Source organism: Gavia stellata, chromosome 9 (genome assembly GCF_030936135.1).
Source record: "Gavia stellata isolate bGavSte3 chromosome 9, bGavSte3.hap2, whole genome shotgun sequence".
Classification (NCBI taxonomy): Eukaryota; Metazoa; Chordata; class Aves; order Gaviiformes; family Gaviidae; genus Gavia; species Gavia stellata.
The window spans coordinates 27,553,795-27,570,326 of record NC_082602.1 but is presented as its reverse complement, the minus strand read 5'-3'; the positions used below and the strand labels follow the sequence as shown (position 1 = coordinate 27,570,326).

The window sequence follows — 16,532 nt, the reverse complement described above, 5'->3', positions numbered from 1 at the left end:
CCTTGGTGAAGCTCAGAGTAGCCCTAATCTGCTCAATTTTACTTGAGCTGAAACTCTCACAAGACTCCCACTGTACTTGGGCATTTACTGAGGCGTATTAGTGGCATAGTCAGGGACTGTTTTCGCAGGATGTAAGGAAGTGAACAGAGTAGAACTAGCTTCATTGGTCGTTGGAAGACTTCTCTACGCCAAGGTTGTCAGCAGGTGATCATTTAATGCTTTAAAACTGCCTTGTGTCCCTGAAACAGGGAAAAACCGATTTAACGGAAAAGGAGATCTGACCTCTGGTATACAGCAGCAACTCTTACAAAATGCATACCAAAAGAGACAAAATAGAGTTCCTTATTGCAAGAAGATAATTCCTTCTAAGTACTTTCCAGAAGCTCAAGTACAAACGGCAGCCTGCACTTTGTAAAAACCACCTCATTCCCTGTATTGCTGCAAACGTCTTGTGGGTAGTGCCTGGTGCTGCCTACCTCTGTTCTAATTAATGACATTTCAGCAAAATCAGGTTAAAAGGAAATGTTGCCTACAGAAAATAGCACTGGGAACTTGATAGATATTCTAGAAGTGATCAACTGCTTCTGGTTCATGCTCTTCTTGCATTTAAAATGATTTCTCATTAATTGATGTAAGCATATGAATCTGGTTAAGCAGTATGCTGCAGGCCTTTGAAAGCAAAGTTGAAAAAACCCTACACCAATCAGTAAAAGTGAAGGAAAAGATGTTTCTGCTTTGCCTGCATCTGTTATTAACCTGAGCCTTCCCACTGAATGTTCATTTAATATAATCTATTTTTAACCTGTAACTGATGCAGTTCTCTGATGTTTGCTTCACACTGCAACTGAAGGTCCCGCATTTGGTTTTCATGTTTCTGATGCTGAGCCAGTCTCTCATTCTTCTGTCTCTTTTCTTCTTGAACAGCAAACTAAATTTAAAAATACAAATATTGTGCCTCTAGATACAATAGTTCATATAAGTCATACAACACATAATAGCGTAACTGAAAAGAATGGTTTTAAAAGATTTAAACAATAACTGTATTTTATTTATTATTTCTTTTTTATAATTCTTACAAAGGGAATGCCCGCACAGTTTTATCTATCATGCCATTTCTCTGTCTGCACTCTGATTTTTCCTTAAAACACAGCACATTTCACTTTCAGACTCCGGAAAGTATCAAACTCTGAAGCCAAGTGACACAGCAGTGTAGCTACAAGTGTCAGTGAAGGCTGGTGTTATACAGCTACAGGAGACTGTATTTTCCAGATTTTTCATCCTTCCAGAGCTCACCATATGAAACCACGATTCGGGACTTTGTGCATCAGTATAAAAGAAAACTCTAAACCTCTTCACAACATTGTCTTTTGAAGAATGAGTGAATACCTACAGTTTTAGTTCAAAAGCTCACAAAAAATCAAATATACTTAAAAATATTTCACAGAATCACAGAACAGTTGAGGTTGGAAGGGACCTGCAAAGATCAACCCCCTTACTCAAAGCAGGGTCAGCTAGAGCAGGTTGCGCAGGACTGTCCAGTTGGTTTCCGAGTATCTCCACAACCTCTCTGGCCAACCTGTTCCAGTGGCTGACCTTCCTCACACTAGAAGAGTGTCTTCTCACATTTAAGTTGGATTTTCTGTATTTGAATTGTGCCCACTGCCTCTCATCCTGTCACTGGGCACCACTAAGAGTCTGGCTCCACCTTCTTTACTCCCTCCCATTGGGTACTTATACACATGGATAAGATCCTTCTGAGCCTTCTCTTCTCCAGGCTGAAGCATCCCAAGTATTCAGCCTCTCCTCCTGTAACAAGACCCACCAGTCCCTCAGTCATCTTCAAGGCCCCTTGCGGGACTCGCTCCAGTAAATCCATGTCTGTGTTGTATTGGGGAGCCCAGGACTGGACCCAGCACTCCAGATGTGTCTCACCAGTGCAGAAGGGAAGAATGACTTCCTCTGACCTCATCCAGTGCATCAAACCAGTTTTGTACCATCTGTGAACTTGCCAAGAGTGCACTTTATCCCATCCTCACATTTACATCACATTAAGCATTTACACTATTAAAACTGTTTTTATTAATTACCTGCTTAATTTTTTCACGATCTTGGTCTGGAGAGGCTAATGAATTGATTCTTAAACTTTTCTTAAACATAGCCATTCGAGTCTTTGCTTCACTTCGCTGGATTTTAGGCAGTCTCGCTCTTTCCTGAGTTTGCTTGTTCTTTAACTCCTCGATAAGGCGTTGATTATATCTCTGCATTTGTTCTGTTTCCTAAAACGTTAACCATATGGAAATGTTACAGAGTCACTATCACGTTAGAATATTTGCATCCCATTTCATCAATAAGAATGCTGTTTGATTCAGCTTCTTTCAATAGAAACCAGTCCTAGCCCTAGTGATATCAATGGGGAGGAGGGGGTCTTCCACTTACTCTAGAGAGCTCTGGATCATGCCCAACCCAGATAAAATTCTCTAATGCTTTAATGAATATGAATACACACATTTTAGATGTGGTTGTTCAACTCCTGAATTGCATTTTAAAAAGTCTATGTTATTCAAAGGGAGAAACTTTTGTGGAACTGAACTTCTACTACTTCAGTTGTGAAGGGTCAGTTTGTTGGAAAAGCTGGTGAAAGCAACAGCCGTTACGAGAATAAACCAAACCCTATAGAAACAAGCCTCAGTGGAGGCTGCTCATGCTCCAATCACCAAGATGATCCTATAATATCTCTCTTTTGGGTTTACATTTTCAAAAATTGAACTATTCTGTTTAGTGTATTCTATAAGAAACAAAATGCTTTGTGGAAAATAAGTGTTGTCTTCTGGGCTTATGTAGGATTTAGCTATAAAGAGACAGTTGTCAGCTACTTGCCCAAAAGCTAATCCAGTTCATTCTGCTCATTTAATTCCAGGATGATTTACTAATGAGTAGATTTATTTAAACATAAGCCAAAACTGGTTTTGGTGTATAAGCAGAATTTGGTATTTTTAATAGAAAAAGGCTGATGTTGTGGTTGGGTTGGTTTGGGTTTTTTTAAGAATCAAAAGGGAAAAATATGACCACTTATACTTCTACATACTACTAAGTTATTAAAGTAAGACAAAGAAGATATTTTTTATTTCAACAGAACATACACGACTTCAAAATACCTGTGTGGGTCTTGCCTGTGCAAGCAAACAGCTACCAGCAGAGATCATGAGACTACTTGATAAAAAAACCCGACATTGTCATACACAAAAGAAAGTGTCAAAGTCAACACTAACTTTTTCATGCCTCTTAAGCAGTTGGTGTCTCTGCATGAAGTACTGATCTTTGAGTTGCTGTTTGAAGAGCTGATGTTTCTCTTGTAGATGGCGCTCTTCCAGCTCCCAGATTGCAGCTTCTCGAGCTGGAAAAAAGAGGAAGGCTGGTTCAGAAAGTACAATACAATACTCTCTAATCTACCACCTAGTGTATGTTTATAGTGGCCTACAAGTGCATTTTAAGAACAGCGCTATTCCACAGCAAACATTTTTATTACAGTTCTAGATTAGTCATGAAGGTCTTTGATTTCATAAATATAAGACAGACTATTGTTTTATTAAAATACAACACAAATGTCTGGTTTTGCAAAGAGAGTCTGATACTGGATACCTCTCATGAGCTGCTGTTTGTTGTTGAGGCAATCTCGTTCAATAGTGGCTAGTTCTGTCTTCTGCTGCTGAATAATTTTCTTCAGAGATGCATCCAGTTCTTGCTGCTGCTTCTGCACAAATTCCTGCTCCTGGTACAAACCAGTAGAAGTAAATTAAATTGTATTCTTCTAACCAAATTATGCATCTCTTGTATTTTCTTCATAGACAGTAGGTAAGAGTATATTTAATGTTTAAATAATACCTTCAGAAATAAGACCAAAGGCAACAAACTAGTCAGCAATCTGCAATTCATTCCATCTCTAGTCTCTCTTCAAAACAAGCTCCACAGTTAGCAAAGACAAGTATTCAACATAAATTTGATCTCATCATATCAAGGGTTAATTATTCATGGATGTAAGAAAATAAAAAGATGTACAGTTATTTTGCTTTGGATGATTAGTTAAAGCCTATTTATTTACACAGTTGGGTTTCAGCTTTCTGTCTCAGTCTCAAGTGGCTTATCTTGTCATGAACACAAAGATATTGAGGTTGGGAGTTCTGCAAGACTGCTATGAAGACACCCAATGGCTTTTGCAGGAACTGCATTCTGCAGGGCTTGTAAGCTTGTCACACCTGAGCTGAGGTGTCTCCTCGCATAACGATTTGCCATCTGCCTGATGCAGTCCCCGTATCACCTGCATCTTCCCATTACCCAGGGTGTATCACTCTGTTGCATCACATCATGAAAAGCAGGCAGTAGTAAGAATCCTTCCCCCCCATGCCCCAAGACCATACCGTTGCCTTTCTTCTTTGCAACTATCAAAAAGAAAAAAAGCATCTGCAAGCATGCAAGCATGCACACACACACACTCTTTAAGAACAAGAAATTAAAGTAGATGTGTCTACCATGGTATAAAGGTCAAAAGAAAGGATGATGGCAGTGTCCTATCAAAGCCAAGGTGGGCAGCTGAAGCATTTGCTGTTATATATAACAAAGCAACATTAAAGATGGTCTGTTGGAAGCGAGATGGGATGAGGCAGGAAAACAGTACTGGGCCACAGATGATCAGTGGAAGGGTCTCCTGAGCTACGTATTTTTACTTTTTTACTGAACCTATCCTACTTGCTAAAAGAGTTGTCAGCAACATATGGAATTAAATGTTCATTAAAAGTACTTTCTATTACGACCAGGAGAGTTTCATTTTCACAGGAAGTTATTAATAGATGAGGCTTTCATCTCTCCTAGTGGACAGCAGAGTTACACTGAGACAGGTAACAGATAACCAGAGGTGGAATAAGTTGGTGAAAAGTTCCGACAGTGACAGACCTGAGGGTACAAAAAGAACCGGAAGGCCACATCTGTAAATTAAGTCAGACATACCTAATCAAATGTATGGACTGATAAAAATACTGTTGTTTCCCTTTCCAGATGAAAAGGATAAGAAAACTGCAAGTTTATTATTCTGATGGTGCAGACACATAATTAACATGGTGGTTAATTTGCCAGGAATTTTTTGATTTGGAGGGAGTAGGGGGAAAGCTGTTCTAGTCTAGCCATGGTCAAAAAGCAATTATGCTTGAGCTTTACTCAATCACTTAAATATCATTGCTGCTCTCTCTACACGGTAAATCTTAAGAAGTTTTATAATTGCTAGCACTGTAAGATAAACCAGGCAATCTCAGAAAACACTCCAGCCTTTCCACTTCCCACATCTACTCAAGTATCACATATAATAAAGGTCACGGACTTTACTGAAGAACATGTTGGATAGTTAAAAGGCAGACAGTGCAAGGCAGTCCACCTTTCTAAAATTACCACGTGGTTTTGCCCAATAGGTATCTTAAAATAAACTCAGATATCTTTAAAATACATGGTTTCACTGCACACACAGCACAGAAGTCACACATTGTTTCTCACATGTGCTGAACAAATAATAAACACCAGAGAACAGTATTATATTGCATTTGTGTGAAACTTCAGTGCCTTGCCCAGAGTTAATAACTACTGTAATTCTGATCTTTTTACTATGAATAGTGCATAATTACATAAATTTGTGCTAACTAGTTTGGAGACAGCAGTGACATTGATCAGCACATATGAGCAGAAGAGGAGAAAACACACATCTGGAAAATTAGGGAAATAAAACTTTTGTTGTTTTGCATTTTAAGACTTACATCCTGCATTTGTGCGTTGAAAAGTGTACATGAAGACAACTGAAAAGACTGAATCATAACCTGAGCAACGCCCTGTGGGACACAATGTACTTCCTATGTCAGAATATAATGAAATATATTTCTGCTCTTAAAAAAAAGAAGAAATGAGATCTGCTGTATGTTAGTAATACACATTTAAAATGTCAAGGCTAATCACACAAAAGCAGTCACTGACAAAAGTTCTAGATATTCTAAAACTAAACATCTGCACCTTGTCTAATACTTATCATTCCAAGTAAGGATATTTCACCTTTAAAATTGTCTCTTTCACCTCTCTTACTTCAACAAATTGAGACCAGCAATGAAAACAAACTAAGTCACTACAAACACTATGAAAATTTAGGTTTTTAATCCTTTTCTGAAAAAGTTCAGAGACTCATATCCTTGGTATGGGGAGGGCGCTGCAACTCAATCACATTCTATCCTGGAAAATCCACTCTTGAATTAAACACGTAATCTAATAAAGTTGCTATTATTTTCTGCTAGGTCACTCACATAAACATTGATTCTTGAAGTTACTCAATCCAAACCTGCTCTGTTGTGGTGCAAAGTCACTCTGTATAAGCTGTGGCCATCACAAAGCCAGTATTTTCTAAAATACTAGCCCCCTTTCTAGCTGGGTCATATAAAAGCAGCAAGTCTGAAGGTGTGAAATTATAGATGATGTCTTGTAAAGTTTCCATACACCTACACTTTGACATTTAAATAACTTCATTTTACCTAATCTGTTCTGCTTCTATGAACAAGATGCCTCATGCTTACATATTATATATGTTTTCCTCCCCTGTGCTTATATTGCTCAAAACTTACTTCTGACTGTAACCTTTATAATTAGATGGACCTATGGGATACTTACCACTCATAAAAGCACTGTAAACAAACCTGCTGTAGAAAAATACCTTTCTTTTTTGGTACAGCATACAAAATATTACGCTTAACAGCACAAACCTGGAAATCGCAGCTCCTACATTTCTACACAGCATACTCTATGGGATGTGACATGGGAGTACTTGAAGACAGAGAGCAGTACATAGGGTTAGTTTGAGTTAAGTTCCATATTCACTCAACAACAACAAGAAGTGAAATCATCAAGCTGTGTGAATACTGCTGCCTTTTGTATTTTAGTAGCTTGAAGCTGCCATTGTTACCTGAGCATGCTGGCTTTGTGCAAGCTCCTCTTTCTTGCGTTTCATGAGCTCTTTTCTCAGCTCTTTTGGTGCTTTCTCCACTTCACATAAAACCTACAGTGTATATAAGCATGCAGAAGGTGGCAAAAAGAACACTTTTTCTCCACAGCAAGCATTACTGTGAACACAGGACATGCAGGTCAAGCACTAGAGGTACTGGGAAGCGTGCATTACTTCAGTGGCAGGGATGTTAGTTTAGTGAAAAGAGCTTAGTGAGAAGAGAAGGAACAATACATGCTTTATGTATGCCAGCACAGCGCAGAAAGGAGGTATATGCCAGCCTCTTTTTGCATGCAAATGCTGCCTAGTGCTCTCAGAAACAGCAGCCTCTTGCTTGTGCTTTCATGCAGCAGCTAGAATGGTCAATAGTTAAGAACCACCACCTGCAAAAGTGGTATTTTCTTGAAGCACTGTGGCAAAAGGACTACAGAGTATGTTTACCTCATGGTAAAGCTGTGAAAAATCGTTGGAAGTTTAAAATAACTTCCACTGAAAACCAGCTATTTCTGACACTGTCTCAAACATGAATTTATAAGATGCCATTATTAGTGTCTCCAACCATAAATGACATCTACACAGGTTATGTCTTTAAAATAGTCATACAAGCAAACAAAATATTAATTGGTTGTAAGTGTTTGGTTCTGAAGAATTTAAGAGCAAAACCCACCAATAAATAAGTATGTTTCCAAGAAACTTTTCATGACACGTATGCCAGAATGGAATGTGTTTCAGTGCAAGGTGAATTAGACTAGATTAGTAGAAACATTCTAAATATAACCTGGCTAAATCAACTGACTATTAATCTGTAAATTTGCTGATGTGTTTTATTTAAGAATTATAAAAATTGTAACATTGCACACTCCAATATAGCATGGCTAGTTTTAGAGCACCAGCTGCATTTTCCTTCAAACTGTAAATTGCCTTCTTAAGCTTTAAGTACAAAACTATGCACCCAAAAACAAATGCCTGTTTGTTTAATAGTGGAAGCATCATCAGAAAACAGAGTCCAAATCACCACATGCTATTCCTGTTTCCATGAAAGAACTGCTTTTAGCTCAAAGCAATACGTAAAATTCTTCCCACTTTCCCATGTAGGACCCAATCACCAGTAAATAGAGAGAGACTCAAAAATGCAAGAGGTACCGCAAAAGAAGAAAAATTGTTATTTACATATGAGCATATGGTTCAAACGGAATACAGCTTAGATTTTTTTATGCACTTTTGTATTACAGGATCATTCTATGCCAAAGCATGGACACTACAGATTTCTAAAGACATCTCTGAGTCTAGTAACTATTAGAGCAAACACTAGAGCCACTTATATGCAAATGAGCACTACACAATTGATCTGAAAATTAAATAAAACGTCTTTTAAGATGCAAAATCCATATGGAAACGCATCACCTTCTCTTGTTCTAATGCAAGCAAATTAACAGCATAAGGCATCAGTGTCAAATGTCATTCATTTTGTCTTAACTGTATGACACGTATGAAGTTAACTGTAAAAGGATTTTAGGTTAACTTTTCTCTTCTGGCTTTCCTTTCTGAGTTAAAAAACTAAATCCATGTAACTGCGGTCACTTCATATAAAGAAATTCTAAAGAGCAGCAGCACACGTTCAATAAAAATCTAACAAATTACTCAAAAAAAAAGTCTGGAATTTGAGTAGTTCTCGGTAGTAATCAAGATCATATTCTTTTCTTCAAAATTCTAATTTGCTAAGTATTTACTAAGTAGCTATAGCTGGATTTGTTTAAAGTAGAAATCTCAATTATTTTTCACAATCTTTAAGAAAATACTTTTTCTTAATTTAATATTTGAGAGAAAATACTTCATTAAAGATTCTCTGAAAAATAAAGTCTTTAACTTGGTGATGTTTTCTAGATTAAGTCAATACCTAAATCTTCCTATTAGCTGTTGGCATTTCACTTTAGGCAGTAAAACAAAAGAAATAATACTGACTGCTAGTTACCTTCCACAAATCAGTATAGCACATGAGGTTGACAAGGCTTCTGGGAGACCTAATCTCAGCTGTTTGCTATGGCCATACTCCTTATTTTCTATATTATCATCATTTTCTCTTACCTCCTTTTTTTTGTTCTTCATCATGTTCTGGAATTTGGACAATTCCTTCTCCTGTTCTGCTTTGATGCGTTTTGCTTCATCTCGTAAACGATTTGTGTGTTCCTGTTCCAAGCGCTCTATTGTCTGTTTCTGCTGTTTTTCTAAATTTTCTATTTCTTGATCATACTGTCGCTTTTTACTCTGTAAAAACAATTTGGCATCTTTTTTTAGAATATTAAATTCTGTTCAGTGGAGTGCTGTACCACAGCAGAGGATGGCCATGATGAACTATCCTGGCAGGCAAGTTCTAGCGTACAAGCTGGACACCCCACGATGGAATGAAAAACTAAGCTATAGCCATCATAAAAGGAAACACCTGATTGCTGCTGGTAGTATTCTGCCTACTCCATTAAGACGCCATATTTTAAGAGCACCAAAATCCAGAAACTCACTGTCATTTCCTGTTCAAAACGTCTGTACATCTGTTCTCGCTGTTGCAAATGCTTATTACTGAGTTGCTGTTGGGCTCTCTGCTCCTCTTTCTGAAGAAGTCTTAGCTCTCTTAGCTCTTGACGTCTAATAATGAAAAAGAACACTTAATATTGATGGAAAACAGAAGAAGTGGAAAATAACAAAAGATGAAAAAAGCAACTACAACTTGGGTCCAGTAAAACTAGTTTTGAATCGATTGTCTTATTAAGAAACACTTTACATTCCTTTCTACTACGAAAATAATGGAAATTAATCCCCAAATATTAGAGAAATAAGATCATTAGCTGCCGCCTTTTATTCAAAGAGAAAAAGAATTAGCTGCTAACCTCTTGTAAATTATGCTTTTAAAAACACTTACCGTAGAAATCTCATTTCTTCACTTTTTGAGTCATTTTCAGTAACTATTTTTGATGTGGTTACACTCACTTCTACTCCATCAACAACAAACTTCCGAGTTTTCTTTAAAGTTTTCTTCTGTCTTCTAGTTTCCTGAATAAAGCATTGGTAAGTTATTCTGTACTTATTTAAGTTATATTCTTTTTTACCTTTTTTTCTTAACATTAAATTACTTCAAATAATTCTGTGAAGGCCTACCGTACAGTAATCAGGAGTTCTTCTTGCTTATCAGGTACCTCACTAATCAAGTGAGAACTTGAAAAATTCTAATGTACTGAAACTTTCACTAGTCAGCAAAGGAAAACTGTAATTATTGATGATCTAAATTGCCAGAAGAAAAAAAAAATAAATCTAGATAAACCCTGAACAGAACTGATGCAGTTTTCAAGAACCGAAGACAGTTGCAATTACTGTTTGCTTTTGACCATCATTTTCCCAGTTACCAAAAAAGATATTTCATTCTGAAAAACACTACTGAAACAGAATAGCAGTTTACTCACCTACTCGCTTGTGCTTTGGACACAAATTAAACGAGCAAGGTTTTTTTTTTTTGTTCATATATATTAGTCAAAAATCATGTGATGATCTTGCTGACAGAACTGGAGACATCTCAATTCTCAGAGCTGCTATTGTTTCATTACAAGAGAAGAGAGACCCCAGCTGAAACTGCGTCTCCGTTGTGTTAAGGCTACTGCAAACAGCCTGAAGTCACACTTAGCACAGCTAAACCAAGTTATGATTTTTGTTTGGGTTTTTTTTTTGTTTGTTTTTTGGGTTTGTTTTTTTTCTTCAAACCCACGGTTACACAGTTACTATCCTAGTATGGCTATCATCATATTAGTATAAAGATATAAATAAAGTTCATAATCTGAAATGTGCTTCCTCTGAATAAGCTCATTCATACTGGCATAATTTCATCAATATAGTACAACCATAGGAGTATAGTGTTCGGAATAAACAAACCTGAGAGGTTATCTGCCTTAGATGTTATAAATCTAAACAGAGAGACAGAAGATGGAAGTGACAGGAATTCCGTATAAGATTAGATGTTATAAGAGATTTGTCCTGTTAAACAGGGATTTTGTGCAGAGTAAGGCATTGAACAAGTCTTCTTGACTATGAGCTCCGTACTACGACCATTCACAAATCTTCACCTTTAATATTGTTAGACTTCCTGTTATATGCTACTCTACATTTTTAAAATACAACTATGCAACAAAATATGAAAATAATTAGCATCTCTGTAGCTTCTACCTTTGCTACATAACTGCACAAAATCCAGACATCATTAGAGCATGCAATTTAGAGTACTTCGGTTTCTACAAAATTTTATATTCCATAATGTCATACTAGTTTCTCACTCAATTTTCTTTGTTGCAAAGGTCAAACCTGGAGATAATTTTAGGGTCACACTCACATAGGATTTTATATAAAAATATATGATTGCTTATACTTACCTGTAAAGATATTGATCCTGTCTCTTTGTTTTTACTAAGGAAACTAGAAATTGACAAGTTCAAATCAATGCTGCTGTTATCAGCTGTAGAACCAGTGCCTGAATCTGCATCATTTTCCTTCAAATTCTCCGATTCTAGCTGCTGTAAAGTTTCAGTATTGTCTTGATTATCTGTTTTGACTTTCTCCTCACTTTCTTCAGTGCTGATACTAATACTGGGGACTGGAGTGACTTCAGAGTCATCAGCTTGTTCATCGGCAGTATCTTGAAGCTTATTCTTCATTATTTCATCAGAAGTAACTGCCGAATGTTCTTTGTCTATCTGAATATTGTTTTCCTGGATATTCTCAGGTCTGTGCTTTTCTGAATTTTGGTCCATATCAGTCAGTCTATCCACCACTTTATTAGAAATATCCTCAGGCTTGCTCTGCATTGCCTTCTGGTCTACATCATCTTTTCCAGAGTCTTTGATCTCTATTTCCTCCATGCTGCTTGTATTACAAATATCCTCATTTTCAGTTTCTGCCAGTTTCTTGTCTACTTTGATTGCTTCATCTTGGCTTTCTGATAGAGTTTCTTCAGAGCTGATTATCTCATGGACCTGCTTATCCTGACTTTCCACTGGCTTATCCTCTGTCTCAGGTATTTTATCCCCGTCACTGATCTGTGTTTCAGCAATACCACCTATCTCCTTAATGTTGTCAATTCCATGCTTTATTAGTTCCTTTTCTTCATCAGCCACTTTATCTGCAGCATTAAGTAGAGTTTCTGTAGTGGAGTCTATTACTGCCTCTTTCTGAGCTTCATCTTTATCTTCCTTTTGCTCTGTAGTATTTTCTGCAGGGACCTTTTCTTCCTTACCCTTTGAGAGATCTTTTCTGTTCTCTTTCTCTTCTTTTTCACCAGTTTCTTTAGAAATGGCTTCTTCAGTTTCTACACTATTTTCAGTTGTAGGTACTATTTTCAGTTTATTATCTTCTGTCTGTTCATTTACCAAGTAATTTTCTTTCTCTATTTTTAGGTTGGGTTCATCCTTTATTTCTGATTTTGTTACCACATCAAGTTCTTTCCCTCCTTTCTGGAGTTCTGTATCTTTATGTGGTTTTTCCAGGGTTTCTGTATTCTTTTCAGCTGGCAATATTTTGCTTTGCTCATCTTCACCAGTTGGCACAGAACCATTCTGCACTTTCATATCACCAACAGTAGTACCGCATATGTTATCAGCTGTTTTCCTAAATTTAATGTCCTCAGATTCATCTCCAGTTGTTTTGTCAGCTGGAAATATAGTGCCAGCTTTGTCCTCAATTGCATTACTTTCTGTTTGCTCAGAAAGAGATTCCAGAACAGAGGCATTCTGTGAAAGTTTATCCTCTTCAGAACTGGCAATACTAAGGTCAGAGGATGCACGCTTGTCTGCGGGTAACTGCTAAAAAATTAAAGGAAGAAAAATATTTAATCATTTTCTAACTTAATTAAAGCACAGTTCTACTGAAGAATACCCTATTAGAGATGAATATTGTATTTACAGGCAGTTATATTGATGGTCTCAGAGTACTTCACTTGGTATTACCACAGAACAAGTGCACAAACTGTAGACAGGCTCTGAACAGAACAGTTTCACAGGAACCCTCTTCCATGTCTCATAATTTAATAAAATATACTGTGATTGAAGGAAAGGGATCATGGTCAGCCCTCTGCCTCATGCTTAACAGAATCTTCAAGAGTCTTTTTCCAGTCACATTGTGGGGTTTTTTTATTATTAGTTTAGCTCCCCAGCAGTTCCAGCTACAGTTGGATTTGAAAGACATGTGTCATTGTGCCAGTTTGGCTAGGGAGAAGCTGTGTAGCTTTAGTTAGTGCAGCACTGATAAAATGCAATATTAAGACCTTCCTTTGCTCCATCAAAAAGAATATCTTTCCTTGTGTTCTTTGTTAAAAATGCCCGAAAATTTTTGGTCTATTTTTTAATCACTGTGAAACTCCATTAAAATGGTGAAAACCTCCAGCAGATTTGATTAAGTGGCAATAAGGAACTAGAATAGGAACAGTTACATAACTAGAAATTGCTGCTGCCGGAATATGAATGCATGTTATCAGATTACATACAGACATACAAAAGAAGATACTAATAAAGTGTCATTTTAACCATAATTGCCCTTTCATTTTTCAAAGTGATTGCGATATCTCTCTGTCTACATTTACTTTTAGAACCCTGTAATTTGCAGATCAGGCTTCTGATTTGCCATTGGGAACATACTAGGTTAGCTATTGTAACAAGCATAGGTTAGATTGTGCATTTCCTACCTTAAGGTTTTCCTAAGCATACAAAAAACAATTTCCTTATAAGTCAAAAGTGCATTTAAAAGATTCCTTCATGTAATTGTTCTAGAAGCTTAGTGTTGAGCTCCAAGCAGTTTTTAAAACTACCACAAGTAAATAATGTAAATGCATCTACCTCACAGTTTCCTAACCTGCTGGCTGAGACACTTGAGTCACAGGGTGGACTTCAGCCCAACCCTATTGATGGCCTAGCAGCTAATCAGCAGAAGGAGGTAGTGAGTGATGCCTTAGGAGATAGACAATAAGTCCTGGAGGAAGTTGGTGGGAATGCACGCTTGGAGATCTGCTGGGGTGGATAGGGAAAGTGGTATGAAGGGCAGGGGACATGACTAGCTTGGTGAGGGGTGAGGAGGGAATGGAGGCACGCTTCTTGTGCACAAGTATTTGGCTTCGTTACCATTGCTGCTAACGGCAGCTACCGCTGGTACTGGTCACTGTCCATGTTTATAGTGCTTCAGCCAGTTAAGTCAGAGAGCACACTACCTGTATACCCTGCAACCTACTACCATATAATTGAACTTCATGGCTTTGCCCTTTGAGGAACATCTTTAGAAATACACTTATAAATGCAACCTTGTCTTGGTGAAATACAGGTTTTTTTGCTTTTGTTTTTTCCTTTGACAGCCATGCTGTAAAATCACAAACGTAGTTTATAGTATAATGGTCACATGCCTTCCTTAATGTTTTAAGCATCTTATGGAATACAAATACACATTTACTCATTCATCTAGTCATTTTGACTTAAAACCATTTAAATAAAAATCAATATCTGATTTTTAAAACTCTACACGTAAAAATAAATGAAGATAATACCCTTTATCAGCTAACATTCTTTATCATTAGTTCTTAATGAGTTTAAGAACATGCTAATTTTGAAAATGCTGCCTACTTATTTTGTAATAAGATTACAGTATGTTTATGCTGTTATTCTTAGAAGACTTGATGCAAAAGTTGAGTAGTACATCAGAAACTGAGTTCTCCATAGGAAACTGGTGATTGAAACTAGTTGCATATTTAAAAAAGTAAGTTTTAAACTGACCAGAGAATTTTCTGTTTCTTCTTCTTCGTCCTCATCTTTACCATCTTCAACTTCTTCTGTAACTTCAGCCTTAGCTTCTGCAATCAATTCTCTTATTGGTTTATTGGAAGTAGCAGTAACAAACGGATGCTTGTGAAAGTAAAAAATAAGCACAATATTAAGTGCTGACTTCATTGTACATAGTGGGAAAATCATAACTTGAAAGGACTATAACTTCAGAAAAACGTTACTTTGGTTCTCTCAAACTTCAAGATTCACAGTTAACATTAATCGTAACTGTCTTAATGTATTTTTTCTGCAGAAGTTTTAAAATCAAAACATTTGTATTCAAATATACTGTGTAAGTAGTCTAACAAACTTGCTAAAAATACAAATAATTAATTTATACTGACCTGTTTCACAATCCAAAGAATAAAAGTAGAAAGATTTTTTAAAAGGTTATTTTTTCTGGAAGTGGGTTTCATTTCTTTTCAGTTCCACAGTTAAATTATTTTCTGATAAACTTTATCTAGAAATATTCTTTCTAGAAGAAGTCTGCTTTGTCTTTAGAACTATTTTTCCTAACAAGAACATAGAATTCTACATTTTTCTTTAAGAAGAAACAGCTATCTGTTCTTCTCCTATTGTCTGAATCTTCTTTCTCTGCTTGGCCCTGCTGCTTAAATCTATTCAACATATGCCGGATGTATTCTGGATAAAGTAAATGCGTGCTGACGTTAAACAGAATCAAATGTACCTAGTCACATCTACTCCTCTTTAGCTATTCTGCAGTGACAGCATTATAGAGGAAGGTTGAGCACTAAAGCTTTTAAAACACCTGTCAGCAATTGACTACTTATGTAAATATCTCCTTCATCCATTATAAGTATCAAAGTATAATTTAAATACTTATGCAAAGTAATTAGTTATATTACATCAAAATATGTAAACAAAGAATTTGATCTGCACTTAGCATAATTTAGTCCCATTTTACCAAATAAGGATCAATCTAACAATGTTAAAAACAGATTGTGTACAAACACTTAATTTGAGATTATTTAAATTGTTACCATGATACTGATCTGCTTTTAAAAAATACAAAATATGCTTCCCTTTAAACAATAGTTCTGAACAATTAACTCTTCCTACCTGTAGAAGTTGAGTTGCACTCCATCTTGCATCTACATTCTTTTCCAAACATTTCTTCAGAAAATCTTTAAAATCTGATGACCTACACAAAAAGCACACAGGTAGTAGTTTTTCTTTTGGGTATACTGAAATATTCTTTTGCTTTCACATGCATCTACACTGCAGCTCCAGGTCCTGCTATTGATTTAGAAAATCACCAAGATAGTATGGGAATGCAAAGACCAATGTGGCACAAATACAATATTAAAATGTTCTTCCATTTATAGGAGAGTTTACTTTTGGCTCTAGATTTATAATATACCACATCTGCTATATCACTAACTGAATCACATAAAGATATTAAAATGACCAAATAGATAATGGCTTTTTAACATGTTTTCTTAGTATGAAAACACTTCAGTCTTCTTTCACACAATTTTCTTTTTCAGATGGTCTTCCGATCTTCTACTGCATTTGTAAAAAGCTATTTTGGATACATTTTAATGCAAAATCTGCAACATATTTCAGTGTAAAAGCTTCTATACAGGACTACGACAAAAAGGCCATAGACCCAATTGTGTAAGGAGATGTATGTACATATGTATACATGTACAAAT

General features: G+C 36.4%; 1 protein-coding gene across 1 annotated transcript in view; it reads right to left on the bottom strand.

The window, feature by feature from the left end:
• SLK (STE20 like kinase) overlaps positions 1-16,532 on the bottom strand; it is a 51,330-nt gene that overhangs the window by 6,855 nt on the left and 27,943 nt on the right. The window contains exons 7-16 of the mRNA XM_059820895.1: positions 15,937-16,018; positions 14,809-14,937; positions 11,431-12,855; positions 9,936-10,066; positions 9,538-9,661; positions 9,107-9,286; positions 3,640-3,769; positions 3,270-3,394; positions 2,088-2,276; positions 803-928 (exon numbers count right to left, since the gene is read on the bottom strand). Coding sequence (XP_059676878.1) covers positions 803-928; positions 2,088-2,276; positions 3,270-3,394; positions 3,640-3,769; positions 9,107-9,286; positions 9,538-9,661; positions 9,936-10,066; positions 11,431-12,855; positions 14,809-14,937; positions 15,937-16,018 — 2,641 coding nt within the window. The remainder of the gene's footprint in view (positions 1-802; positions 929-2,087; positions 2,277-3,269; positions 3,395-3,639; positions 3,770-9,106; positions 9,287-9,537; positions 9,662-9,935; positions 10,067-11,430; positions 12,856-14,808; positions 14,938-15,936; positions 16,019-16,532) is intronic.